The 14540-nt window shown below is 36.9% G+C and overlaps 1 protein-coding gene across 3 annotated transcripts in view; it reads right to left on the bottom strand.

Moving 5' to 3' along the window:
- The window catches only part of hk2 (hexokinase 2), a 36122-nt gene that overhangs the window by 20245 nt on the left and 1337 nt on the right, over window positions 1-14540 (bottom strand). For all 3 annotated transcript variants that reach the window (XM_088410785.1, XM_088410777.1, XM_088410767.1), the window contains exons 3-6: window positions 7780-7928; window positions 7421-7540; window positions 4425-4520; window positions 1237-1336 (exon numbers count right to left, since the gene is read on the bottom strand). In XM_088410785.1, the coding sequence (XP_088266911.1) occupies window positions 1237-1336; window positions 4425-4520; window positions 7421-7540; window positions 7780-7928 (465 nt within the window). The remainder of the gene's footprint in view (window positions 1-1236; window positions 1337-4424; window positions 4521-7420; window positions 7541-7779; window positions 7929-14540) is intronic.

Here is a 14540-nt window from a genome sequence, read left to right on the forward strand (position 1 = left end):
ACCAGCGGCGAGAAATCTTTCACTAAAACTGGCCGCATGCGAAAGGCAACTTTTTCACAAGTGGATCCTGACAGCGTGGGGGAGCGTCAAAAAAATCACCATCACCAACGGCTTCCGAAAAGCCGGTCTGCTGCGTGACGGAGAGGAGGGCACAGTGACAGCGAGAGAGAGGCTGAGGGAGTGTGTGACGACGTCTATATAACAGTTTCATTTCGACACTGAGGAAGATGACTTTGATGGCTTCAGTTCAAAGGAGGAAGATGAAGACGGCTTCATCTTTTCCCAGTATGTTCTTTTACCAGACCTGTTTTACCAGACCTGTTATACTATGTTACTAGCGTGTTGCTACCATGCTGCTAGCGTGTTGCTAGCGTGTTGCTACCATGTTGCTACCGTTTTACTGCTCTGTCACAGGCTTCAGTTCAAAGGAGGAAGATGAAGACGGCTTACCGTGATTTTTACCAGTATGTTCTTTTACCAGACCTGTTTTACCAGATCTGTTATACTGTGTTACTAGCGTGTTGCTACCATGCTGCTAGCGTGTTGCTACCATGTTGCTAGCGTGTTGCTACCGTTTTACTGCCCTGTCACAGGCACCGTTTGGGAAGAAAGTTATATTATTATTGTTAAGTTATATTATTAAAACTTTGAAAACTCTTTCTGTGTACCGTCTTTCTTTGTAAATATGTTTACATGTTTTAATGTGGGCACATGCGGCTTGTATGCAGGTGCGGCTTGTGTATGTACAAAATCGGTTTTCCTCTAAAATGTAGTGGGTTGCGGCTTATAATCAGGTGCGCTCTATAGTCCGGAAATTACAGTAATTAATCTGTAAGGCATTTGTTTTGACAATATAGCTGTAAGATGAGTTTGAAATCATATAACAATATTTTGGAATCATGATCGCACGGTAACCCTATTAACATAAGTATTCATAAACACTTTTAAGGTGTGTCCATTACTTGCAGCTGTCTGCGATTTCTGGCAGGGCTCTGTTCCTATCTCTGGTAAAACAGAATGGGTTTTAATCACTTAAATAAGGACAAAAGGGTCTATTGATTAAAAATGTGGTAAAATGTATCGAGAAATGGTTAGCATATTTAACTGAATAGTAACATGTCTAGTACACCAGTTTTGATTGCAATCACCTACACAGCCATGAACAACATCACATTAATATAATTCTTGAACTTTTAAATTATTATTATCATTCCAGTAGAAATTGTGAAAACTCACCTACAATTAGACCAATTTCACAGTTATGATCATCATAGCCACAGGTCATCATAGCTCCCACTGTGTCGTTAATGACAGCCATGATGTCAACATTGATGTCCTGCAACAAGCATAAAAAAAGGCTGAATAGGCCCCGCAGTGGGAACAAAATGATCACTGATTGTAGCAGCAAACAAAAATAGAGCTAAAAAGGGCCCTCACAAACGTGGTCACATTGGGGTACTGGCATGTTGCAGTACTGGCAAATTGCAAGTGGAATATTTTGAAAATAAAGTACCTTAAATTCATTTTACTACAAGATGAACTCCATAAAACACCAAAATGAAGAAGAAATTGATTTTATTTTATTTTTTTAAATGGTAGGCTTCCTGTTAAGTTTAGCATATGACAGCAAGAGACTATTTTGTAGGTAGCAGTAGTGGTCTGTGAGGGCCAGCAAGGCCTTCTCTGCTGGCCTAACATAACCTGACATCATTATCATATCTTGCTCTCACTGCAAGATAAGCAGCTGTGGAAAAAAATGGACAGATAAATACTGTATTTTCCGGACTATAAGCCACACCGGTATATAAGCCACATTACCAAAATATGAGCAAAAAAAAAAAGATTTTTGTCACAGATAAGCTGCACTGGACTATAAATCGCAGGTAATAACATGAGCTATCAAAAAGATGGTACATGGAAGTTTACCTTTTTTTTTTGCTAATTAATTTTTTCGTAATTGCCAACAGCAACATCCTCTTTGGCATGAATAGTTCTTTTTTTGGGCACAAATTTTGTTTCTTTTTTTAACACATAGCGGCGTGCGCAGACTGCTGCTGCTCACTAACTAGACTCTAGCCAAACCACTACCCCTTCCCTTCCTCCTGCCCATTCCCACATTGCATTTCAACTGGTCTTAAAGCACCAGCCTCAGTCTATAGTCACTCTGTTCTAACTGCCCAAACCCCACCCCCTCCCCCACATGTACTGTAATTCTCCGCGCAGCTCAAGCACACAAAGCCTGAACCTAAAGTAGTTCCTGCCAAAACACCCTTATGTGGTGCCAGATGTAGAAGAGCAGTGGTTTTAAGCAAAAATGCCTTCATTTGAACAAGGTTGTGTATTAAGGCAGTTAGATGGCTTCAGCCTCTACGTTAGGACTGAGCGTGGGCGAGTTGCAGTGCTTCATGCGCTGTTAAGTGATGGGCCTTTGGAAAAGAAAAAGAAAATGCAAAGCACTAAGGGTGCGAAAAGTGAAGCAAGAAGTAGCGAAGGAACACTATAACTGCAAATATCTATACATTGTGGCCCCTCAATCTTTAAAAGCTAACATATATCAAGAAGAATAATGGAGGTTAAAATTACTTTGATATTTCACTTAGTTACAATGTATGGTCATTCTAATGACCTTTATTATTTATACTAATACCTGATAAAATAACTAGGCTTCTGTCTTTCATTCTAGCTGTCGGCATGTCAATGAATCAAAATAAAGAATAAACCTGTCTTTGATGTACAGTATACAGTAATCCCTCGCTGTATCGCGGTTCATCTTTCACGGGTTCGCTGCTTCACGGATTTTTTACAGTGTGGATTTTTTCTACAGCGCATTGTGCTCTGAATCCTGAGTGGCTCAGGGGCTTTACTGTTTTCTCGAAATAAAATATTGACGCTGTACTGTATTGGTATTTCACTTGTCAATGTATTACAAAAGGCAAGAGAATCCAAAACCTAACTTTCGTCTCTCCTGTGTCTCTCTTGTGCCCGTGTGGCTCAGCTCAGCACATACTGTACGTTGCAAACGTGCTAGTAAGCACACTGATTGACAGCTTGGTCTCTGGGAGCGGATCACGTGACTTGCAGGCATGCCGAGAGGAAAAGTATCCGTCTGTGTGTCTACCGAGAGCAACGGAGAAATGCACAGCTTTGGAAATCTGACTTTTACCTAGATTTCTTTTGTGATAAATTGAAATTTCAAGTGTATTGCTATGATATAAGAAGCTTCACTTTAATTCGCTGTCCGGGCATATCCGTTTATAAAAATCTTCTTGCTCAGAAAAAGAAAGAGCTCAAAAACTGCTCAAAACAATGTGCGGATTCAGGACGAGGAGGCATATCTGGGACTGTGAAATACGCAAGTGACAATGTTTCCAACTTTGTATTACTATATTAAAATGAGTGTTTTAAACAAATTTGGGGCTTAAAAACAGGTTTTGATTTTTGGTTTTATTCTGCAGTTTGGTATTGCATTGTAAAACAATAAAAAAAATAAAGCTGGCTACTTCACAGATTTCACTTAGTTATTTTTGGAACGTAACCCCCGCGATAAACGAGAGATTACTGTACAGTGCTTCCACTGCATTAATTTTGCAGTGGCGGTCCACTGTTCCTTAATTGTCGCTGTCGCTGCTAGGGCTAAGCGATATGATCATGATGTGACATCAGATAAAATGATTTCTTCAACGTTCAGTGTTCATACATGTTATATGTAAGTCTGTGTGCTGCAGCAGAAAAACAGCTGCGTCGTGCATATTTTCTCCTTTGTGGTGAAAAATAAACATTTTTTGGGTTATATTTGCTTTTTAAATATGATTTGAATGAATAAATCACTTGCACTTGAGAATACTGTAGTATTCTGGGGTGCCTTTCCTTCCAGGCAAAGGGAGGTGACATCATACTAGCAACCAATGGACTCATTGCAAACTGGTATCATGACAATCATTCAGCCATTATTGACTCCAAGCCAGTAAATGCAAATCAGTTTGTGAGCTACAAGACATTACAAAAGGGAATTACCTTATAAATTAAGCTGCGCAAAACCGTTTCTTTCACCTGAGCATGGCTGTAGTGCATGTGGCAGATGACTCGTGCTTGTGTGTATTTTTTTTTTTTTTTAGTGGAACCATGGCTATGTGTGCCATTGAAAAAAAAAAACATCTGCGTGAGGGCTCCTCAAATGTTACATTACTGTATGTGAAGTCTATTGACTAAGATACACATAAGATACACATAAGATACACATTGAAGCAAAAATGCAACACCCGAACCGTTACATTGCTTATACAATGTGAGGGTTAGAAATATTTAGATTTGTAAAAAAAAAAAAAAAAAAGTGGCTCTTTTTCAACACATAAAACATGTAATAGGCTGATATTGTCATCATTTGTTCATGATCATCTCATTTTCAGGATTTGCTGCACACTTACCCCTCGTTTATTCACAGATCTCCGTAGGAGGCTGACAACATCTTTTCCTTCTACTCCGCTTGCCCTGAAGGCTTTGGTCCAAGAAATCAATATACTCTGAAACAGGGTGAAATTTAGGGATAACATAACACATCAAGTTGTTTATATCAAAGTTACACTATATCCACATTCACTTATATATATATATATATATATATATATATATATATATATATATATATATATATATATATATATATATCGGTATATATACTGTATATATGTGTAGTTAATTTAGTTGGCTTGTTTTGTCTTTTGTTTTCTTGTCTTGTCTCTGTTTTCACATGTATGAAAAATGTAAATTGTAATTCAATCACTGGAACTGTATTATGTTCTTGTTCAATGAAAACATTGTAAAAAAAAAGTATTTGAAAACTTAAGACATTTCGAGGGTATGAATAATTTTGGTGTGTGTGTGTGTGTGTGTGTGTGTGTGTGTGTGTATATATATATATATATATATATATATATATATATATATATATATATATATATAATTATTAGTATCATTATATATTATTTTTGTAATTATTTGATCTATTTCCTATTCATTATTCAATAATGAATGATTCATCCAATCCAATAATCTAATAATGATTATTGGATTGTTAATTTTGCTGGAGTCTGCTCAGTACAAAGAAAACATTTTGAAAACTAAAATTTGTGTTGCGCAAATATTTTATAAAACAAATATCTCTTCTCATTTTCATGAGCTCAATCTCGTGAGACACCTTGACTCATGGAAATTGTGTCTTGTCCAATTTCTGATAAGGATGTAAGATAATGGATGAATGGATTACGGCTGACAGAATCAAGTCATTTCCGTAACCACTGTGTGTTTTTCTTTCATGAACAGAAGGATACCAACAATTTTGTCTATGTGTGTATCCGAGCATAGCATTCTGCTTGGTCTCTCTGGCAACAATAAGCAATTATTGGGTGAAGGGTGACATGACTATTGTGGGAAATGTGCGCAAAAAAAGCAGCAATCCAGCCCTTTGAACCGCTTATACTCACAAGGGTTGGGCTGCATGCTAGAGCTTCTACCAACTGCCTTCGGACGAGAGGCGGTTTACATCATGAAGTGATCAAGAGACAATTGCAAATTATGTTATCTTGCTCTCAGGGCAAGATAAGCAGCATTAGAAAAATGGACAGATGAATGGAATAACCATATTTTCCAGACTATAAACCGCAACAGTATATAAGCCACAGCAGCAAAATATGAGCAAAAAAATACATTTTTGTCCCGGATAAACTGCATTGGACTATAAGCCGCAGATAATAACATGAGATGTTCAAGCAAAAAGATGGTACATGGAAGTTTACAGTTTTTTTTTTCTATTTAATGTTTTCGTAATTGCCAACAGCAACATCCTCTCTAACAGACTGAACATGCCTGCATGTTTAGTCAAAACATATTTACAGAAAATGTATGGATGGACATTTTCAACACTAACAGAATACTGTTTGTTAAATACTGTAACAGTTAAAAATCAATACTTCAAAAGCATCTTTTTTTTATCTCCCTTTGTTTGATAGATTATTTTAGTGAACATAAAAACACATTGCACATATTGCATATATACAATCATAAATAGAGTGGGCTCCTGTGTTACGAACTTAATCCGTTCAGCGGCTAGGCTCATAACCCGAATTGGCCGTATGACGGGCAATCCAACCCTATGTTAATTAGTGAATGCGTGCAACGCGTGCAAAAACCTTAGGTAAAAACATCACGACTTTATACATATATTAAAAATTAGTAACATAATCTACTGTACAGTTAAATTAAATAACATAAATATACAAAGGAAAAATTACATTTACCTTTGGGCGACGTGACTTAGCTGGTGGTGGGTGGAGGCGGAGGGGACCAGGGACGAACCCGCAGAATTTCTTTATTTATTTTTTTTACATGAGAACTTTTCTTAAACGAGAACATATCACCAGCGATTTCCTTCTCTTTAATCCATAATAGAAGAAGCCTCTCCATTTTGTTGTTGACCGAGGTCCGTCCCCTGGCAAGGAAAGTCTTGCCCTTAGAAGACTTGCTTGCTTTCGTAGCTTCCTTGTTATTGAGAATTGTACCGATTGTCGAGCGGCTACGGCCATACTCACTAGCAAGGTTAACTATGCGTGCACCTCCTTCGTATTTTTTTATTATCTCCTGCTTCGTTTCTATTGTCATCATCCTCTTACTTCCTCCTTTCCCGCCACTTGCAATTTTAGGAACCATGTCTAACAGATAAAGTTTGCAAAGTCTTCACAACACACTGACAAGCTCGTGCCAGCTCGATGAGGGGGTTCGGCCAATAGCATATCGGCAATTCTGTGATTGGCCAGCCAATAGCATATCGGCATCTCCGTGACTGAGACCGTGACTGTGACCTTAATCGACCAATAGCATATCGGCATTTCCGTGACATGCGAGAAAAGTTGTTTTTGTTGATGCAGCAAAGCGAAAAAAATAGTGCGGAGACACTGATCGGCGTGTTGGATGGTTCGTAAGACGAAAGGTTTGTGCGTAAGAGGGGGACAAAAAAACGCCACGGTCCACGTCGTAAGATGAAAAATACGTAAAACAGGGGGTTCGTAAACCGGGGGCCCACTGTACATGAATAAAATCATCTCTTTTTGAGGACAGCCATTGATTTACATCTTTTCAGTTCTATTTCATAGTTGTTCCATAAATTGAAACCTCGGACAGATACACACATTTGCTTGCCGGTGGCTAGCAAAACAAAAACAACAAAAAAAAAAACAACAACAGATAAACCGCTCTGGACTATAAGTCACAGGGCTCAAATCATGAGAAAAAAAGTTGCAGCTTATGGTCAGAAAATACGGTAATTGGAATGGTGGTTTTAAAAAGGTGTAATGTTGGTCCATGACACAACCAGTTGGCCTAAGGCCCATTGTTTGCTGTAGTAAATTAACCCAGCAAAATTTCTCACCTCGTCCAACTTGCTCTGTTGACAAGGAAAGGAAAAGGTAAATCCCAGAGGAAGCCTTTTGTCTTTTAGTCCTAACTTCTCCAGGAAATTTGCCAGGCAATCAGCTATATGGTCAAATAACTGAGGAAAAAAAAAACTGTAAAATAATAGGTAGAAGCAGTGTAAAATGTGCAATATACTTTCATTTGTAATAAACAATACGGTTGCGGATTGAATGTTACCAGCATACACCGAGTTTCCGTGTATACTGGTAAAAACAAAATCCAGTCACCCTAGCGCAAATGAGTATTTGACAAAACAATAAGTCAAATCAGTCAATCAGTCAAAGGTTAGTTTCATATAATGCAGAGTGCATCTACCTCAGATCCGCAGCCTCTCATGAGATGTTCAGGAATAGGATAAATTTGATTTTCCATGTGCACCTTTTGCTCACCATTACCCATAACCGTAACCAGAAGCACTCGGAAAGTGGATCCACCGAGGTCAAGTGCCAGAAATTCTCCTTGTTCTGAACACAAAAACAAACAAAACATATGAACATTACATTACAGTATACACATACAACAGAAGGCAGCTCAGTGAGACAAGTGTTGAGCATATTCCTCTCACTAGTCCTAGATCAAGGTTCAAAACTGACCTCAAGCCTTTGTGTGTGGTGTATGCATTACCTCCCTTGCTTGTATGGGTATGTTCAAGGTACTTTTGCTTCCTCCCACAATTAAAAAAAAATAATAATTAAAAAAAAATAGAATAGAAACCTCTGGGACAGGGGTCCCCAACCTTTTTAGCACCACGGACGGTCAATGCTTTAGAAGGCGGGGAGGAATCAACGCTTCTATGAAAAACGACTAAGACAAGCCCAACTGCTAAGCAGCAAAGTATTGACTCAGACCAGTCAAGATTGACTTTTCTTGCCACCAAGGGACGACTCGGAGCCGCCCAAGCCCAGCCGTCCCCGCCTGTTTTTATTCATTCAACAAAGCATTACACAAAATAAGACATAACAAAAAGAGCCAGCCGGGCGCCACCAACAGCTGGGTCATGGTTTCAGTTCACACTTTCCTGCGTCAACAGCTTTATCTAAGGACTGGGGCGAGATGAACAAGGACAGCATAGATGGCTAGCAATGCATGCTATTCTACACAAGAAATAAACACATAATGATAACAATCTAATATATGATATCTTTCACATCAGACCTACACTGTTAAAAATTACAAGCATTTCACAATAATTATCTGTATTAATTTACAATAATTTGTTGTAATTAAGCTCCCCTGTATTATTGCAATGAATACCTGTGTAAATTAAAGCAGCCTTGGATTTTACAATATTTAACTGTTATTCCACGGTAAAAATTACCAGCATTTCACAATAATTATCTGTAATTTGTTGTAATTAAGCTCCCCTGTATTATTGCAATGAATACCTGTGTAAATTAAAGCAGCCTTGGATTTTACAATATTTATCTGTTATTCCACAGTAAAATCCATGAAAAAAAAAAAAACCCTGTCAAATCACAACAAAGGCTGTTATATCACAACAACATGGTAAAAAATCCCACGGATTCTACAGTATTCCACAGTTTCATTACATAGTGGAAGAGGCATGACTTTGGCACTCAACAAGAAGTGTGCACAAGATATGAGAAAAATCTGAACTTTGTTTCTCTTCTGGATTGGCTGGTGAAGGTGCGTTTGATGCATTAATTTTATTTGCAGTATACTCGTGTTATTTTAGGGGATCGTATTTACGTTCAAAAAACAATATTTTATTCATGACACAGTTCATTGTCTATAGCAAGTGCTCGAAACTGTTGAGCGTTCTCTAGCAGCATCAGCCATCCAGTGGTTAGCTTAGCTCCCTGGGGTTAGTGTAACTTTGTGTAGTACAGTAGTCGCTCAATAAATCTTTCATTGCTCACTCGCGATTGTGGCACAAATATAATTCCATAGGCATTTAGCTTGTTCGTTTAATTCACATGGGGGAGATGCTTAGTTTATATGCAAATTACAGTGGATAGAGGAAGAGCACTGCTGAGAACTATCTAGTCATGTTGCGTGAACTCCAACTTGAATTCAATTCAACTTGAATTATTTTGCCGTCGAGGTAGTCTGTCTGAATACAGCATGAGTAGGGATGGCTGCCTGCATTGTGCTGCGCCTAATGTACCTACTCAAAGAACATGATCATCAAAGAGGTATCAAGTTATCTTGATACCTGCTTTACCTTCATGAACAATTGCTAGTATTTATTTTTTGATGTTAAATATATGGCAGTGTGTTTTTATGTTACCGTCATTTGTGGATTCCAGCAAAGCAGAACTCCCCAGCTTGATCATTCAAGATAATGTCATTTTGAACTCAATGCTTTGTTTTGGTCGCGGGACCCTACATGACCACAATCACGGCATATTACAATTTTATTTTATTTTTATGTTTTTTTTGTTTTTTTTTTGGGGGGGGGTACATAATTCAGGAAAAAATATATTTTGATCAAATAACTATTTAATTATTAGTTCAAAATACAAATGACTTTAATCAAATAATAAACTAAAGCCAAAGCCAACATATGTAAGAATAGGAAGGGTAGAGTTTTTTTCAGCGCACATGTTCTATAATGACATAATGAAGCCCTGTGGATGGTTTACAGCTGTTGATGAAACTTTCATAATGGGCCCACACCCTTTGTTTCTACATGGGGTAGTTTCTTCATTCTGCTGCTATTATATCTTGAACCTGCAATACCCTGCCGCTGGATCATCAACTCTGAAGTTCACTCAGAAGCAAGGATCACGCTTAATCATGTAATTCATATTAAAGTGCAGGCTTCCAACTTAATGACTGTTTTTGACTCTAATAACCTAGAACACCTTGATAAATGTTACCTGCAATATGCAAGTTTATTGAAAACTGAAACTATCTTCGTTTTATCAACATGTGCTTCTTGGTCATTAACCTCAAGTAAGGTTCAAAGCGTACAGGAATCAAACCTTGTGTCAGCACTTTGCTAAGAAAAATGACAAACTTTGATTGTGTGGCATAGGTTATTGCAGCAGCATGGAGTTCATGCTTCAGATTAATTTTGAATTTATTACTTTTGAGAAAAGTTTCTACAACCTGTTAAACACTGTTGCTTGTGCATTGTTTAATGTTTGAAGTTTATTAATTTTTAGAAAAGTTTGTACTGGTTTTTAAATGCGGATGCTTGCGTATTGTTAGACGTTAGAGACTCAAAGCTTACCATGAAAGGTTGATTCCCATGTTTTTATTTTTTATTTTGAAACAATTGAATGACAAGTTTCTGCACTTTGCATTTTAAATTTGACGAGGAAACTTGACAGTTTGGCATTTGTGTTGAAAAATATCTATCCTTAAATAAAAAGGTCATTTGACTTTATATACCATTGAGCTTTGTGTAGGCGGGGCTATTATGTAAAGTACTGTATTTTTCGGACTATAAGCCGCGACCTTTTCCTCACGATTTGAGTCCTGCGGTTTATAGTCCAGTGCGGCTTATCTGTTGTTTTTTTTGTTTTTTTTCCTAGCCACCAGCAAGCAAATGTGTGTATCTGTTCGGGGTTTCAATTTATGGAACAACTATGAAATAGAACTGGAATGATGTTAATCAATGGCTTTGCTCAAAGAGTTTTAAAAATATATTAAAAAAATATTTATGTCTACATTGAATAACAGGATGTATAAAACTTTGGGTATATTTGTGACGTGTAAATTTGATAAACAGTACACAGTATATATGATTTTGATATGAATTATGTGCATGTGTTTTTATGTTCACTAAAATAATCTTTCAAACAAAGGGAGATAAAAAAAAGAAACTATTGAAGTATTGATTTTGATTTTGAACTGCTATTTAACCAACAGTATTCTGTTAGTGTTGAAAATATCCATCCATCCATCTTCTATAAATATGTTGGGGCTAAACATGCAGGCATGTTCAGTCTGTTAAAGAGATGATGTTGCTGTTGGCAGACAATTACAAAAAAATTAAATCATAAAAAAATAAAATAAACTTCCATGTACCATATTTTTGGGTAAATATCTCATCTTTATCATCATTACCTGCGGATTATAGTCCAATGCGGCTTATCCGTGACAAAAAAAAACTTTTTTTGCTTATATTTTGCAGCTGCGGCTTGGATACCGATGCGGATTATAGTCCGGAAAATACGGTAAATGTAAATTCACAGTAAGGGAGTCTTCGATTGCATTACTTTCACAGTAAATTACTGGAAAATGTGAGCATGACTTTCACAATATACGTTGTAAAATCACAGTGAGCTACTGTAAATTAGTGCAATTTTCACTGTACACAATGTAAAAGTAGAGCAAAAGGTTGAAAATACCCTGTAAGTTACTGTAAAATCACAACATCCTTTGCTGTGAAGTCACAGTACAGTAATGCTTTTATAACAACACGTTGTAATCTCACGGCCACGATATTACAGTATGTTGTAAATGATTTCACAGTACTCTATACTGCTATAATTATTATTGTGAAAGTAATGCAAAACCTATCCAATAATTTACTGTGAAATCACAGTGAAAATCTTTACAGTGTATCCATACATATCTAGTTAAAATAAATAAATAAATAAACAACAAATATCCCTTTTATGGACAATAATAGCAGAATTTGTTAATAGAAAACTAAATATGTTATTAGTGTATTTTTAAAAACAAAATATTTGTGGATCATTTCATTTGACAGAGCAATGAATATGTCATTAAGTCATAGCAACAGAATTTGTTTCATGTTTTTGACAAGGACAGTTTATCACTACAACTCGACACATCACCAAGTTTGGACAAAACATGGCTCTGCTTTTGAGGTGCATAACCAAGGCAATTATGATTTTTTTTTTCTTATTTTCAACTGTTCAAAACATTTAGTGAAATCAGACCTATCTATACGTATCTGAATTTAATTTAAAAAGAAAAAAAACCACACACACAATGTTTTTATTGGATGTGTGAAAACACCCTCATCCAATAGATTCATATTCAAACAACAGACGGATAGTTGATGCTTACGCTTCAGTCACTTTTGTCAGCAGACTGACACGTCACATGACGCACACGATCTGTAATGTCATCTTCTAAAAGTGCCAAAGTGAGCGGAGAGCAAACAGCAGACACACTCTCAAGCGACACTTTTGCAGACATCGAGCCCCACTTTCAAGACTTGCAGGCCCAACTTCAAAACATTTTGGCCCAAATCAAGACTCGCAGGCTACCCTATTTTGCACATTCAAAACTAACATAACATTTTGCATTAATGTTATGCAAAATGTTCATGAAAATGTTTGTTTGCAAAACAAACACGGACGAGAAAGCACACACTGGCGCCAACGCTCAAACACATACGTATATCTCAAATAACAGCACGACTGAATTTTGGTGCCCTTTTGACTTAAGGCCTTTTTTGACATTCCAACAGAAATTTTAGCTCTGTTGTGTTTTTATGTTTTCAATGCTTTACCTTCGATGAAACACAAAAAAGTCCAAAAATAGTAACCGAAAAAAATACAAGGGTTAACACCAAACTAAAGGGAGCTCCAAGCTTGTTTCTCTCTTCACACAGATGGACTGTTGGGAGTCTCAAAAATGTGGCCTTTTGCAAGCTCATTTGGTTCAGTAACACAACGGTAGAGAGTCCATTCCTTGTCAGTTTGTAAGTCCTTTTTAGCTACATAGCGCTCGAAATTCTTACCGTGCGACGTCATTATGTCAAATATACCTACTGGTATTGCCTATTACAAACCTTATCTTTCTTTGAGATTGTGGGCTCATCACCTGTCTGGCCTTTCCCCCTTCCCAAAGACGTATCCCAAAAGTATGTTTCTTATTCATTTATTTGTGAGTGAAATTTAGGCACTCGAGTGACCAAAACGGATTCAAGAGAATCTGGCCTGTTTTTAAAATAAAATATCTTTCAGACTTGGATAACACATGAAACGTAAATAGTTCATTATTATAGGTTCACAAATTCCTTGATTCAGTTCAGTTCTGTCAGGTTAACAAAGTGCAAGTGTTGACAAAGTGTTAACCTGACTGCTATTTTAATGATATATATATATACATATAGTGCAGTTAACAGGCATACTAATTAACTTTGTCACTTGTCAATTGGATGGCAAAAGGTACAAACAATTTGTCGTGTTTATAACTGAAGCTTTTAATTAACCAGAATAAGTCATGGTTCCCCTCAAGTGCAAATACATTAGCTTTGTATCCAACTATACAAGCCTAACTTTCACATTAAGTACATTTGTGATTAAACTGAGACAAAATCTATAGAATATTTGAGCATACATACGTGATCTCTTTTATTGGTCCATTGTGCCATGTTTGGTAATATCTTTAATCAGTTGTGACAAGACTATACATAAAGCTGTTGACAGTTTGAAGCGCTTCAGAAAAATTCATAAATAAATCACATTACGTTAAACAAAACCGTTTTCAATCTGTGTGTGTGCGTGTGTGTGTGTGTGTGTGTGTGGGCAGGGGAGTAGTGGCTTGTTGTCCAAAAAAATATCACCCAAGGAGCCATAAAATATCATTGTTTAGGTGTTTGTCAAACTTAATGTACATATTTACTCACGCTTGCTTATTCCTGCGGAATACAAAACTGGTTATTCTTTTTTTCCCTGTGCACTACTTTTTTTGTGTATATCTGCTTCGGTTGAGTGACAAATAAGACCACAGTAAACATGCACCTTCTTCAAGAAAATAGATGACAGTAACATGAAAGATTATTATAGCTGTATATGGCTGATGTCGGGCTAAATCCCTATAACTCCCATATCTTGTTCAATCGTTACCATTGTATCATGACAAAGAGCAATTGGTTTTTCACACTTCGGATTACTTAGTAATTTGTAAAATATAAATAACACCAACACGTGTAGACTGACTGTGGGTTTGGGAGGAAAATAAATATGAAATAAACCAAAATGTTACTTAAAAGGTTTCCGCCGCAGGCCAGCATTATGCAGTATTGGTGTTCTAATCAAAATCAATACTCTAATCCTTTCTTCTTATCAGTTACATTTATTGTCCTGTAAATAGTTTGGGGAAAAAAAAAAACCCTCAATCTG

This window comes from Hippichthys cyanospilos, chromosome 1 (genome assembly GCF_059441005.1).
Source record: "Hippichthys cyanospilos isolate Australia breed blue-spotted pipefish chromosome 1, RoL_Hcya_1.0, whole genome shotgun sequence".
NCBI classification, from domain to species: Eukaryota; Metazoa; Chordata; class Actinopteri; order Syngnathiformes; family Syngnathidae; genus Hippichthys; species Hippichthys cyanospilos.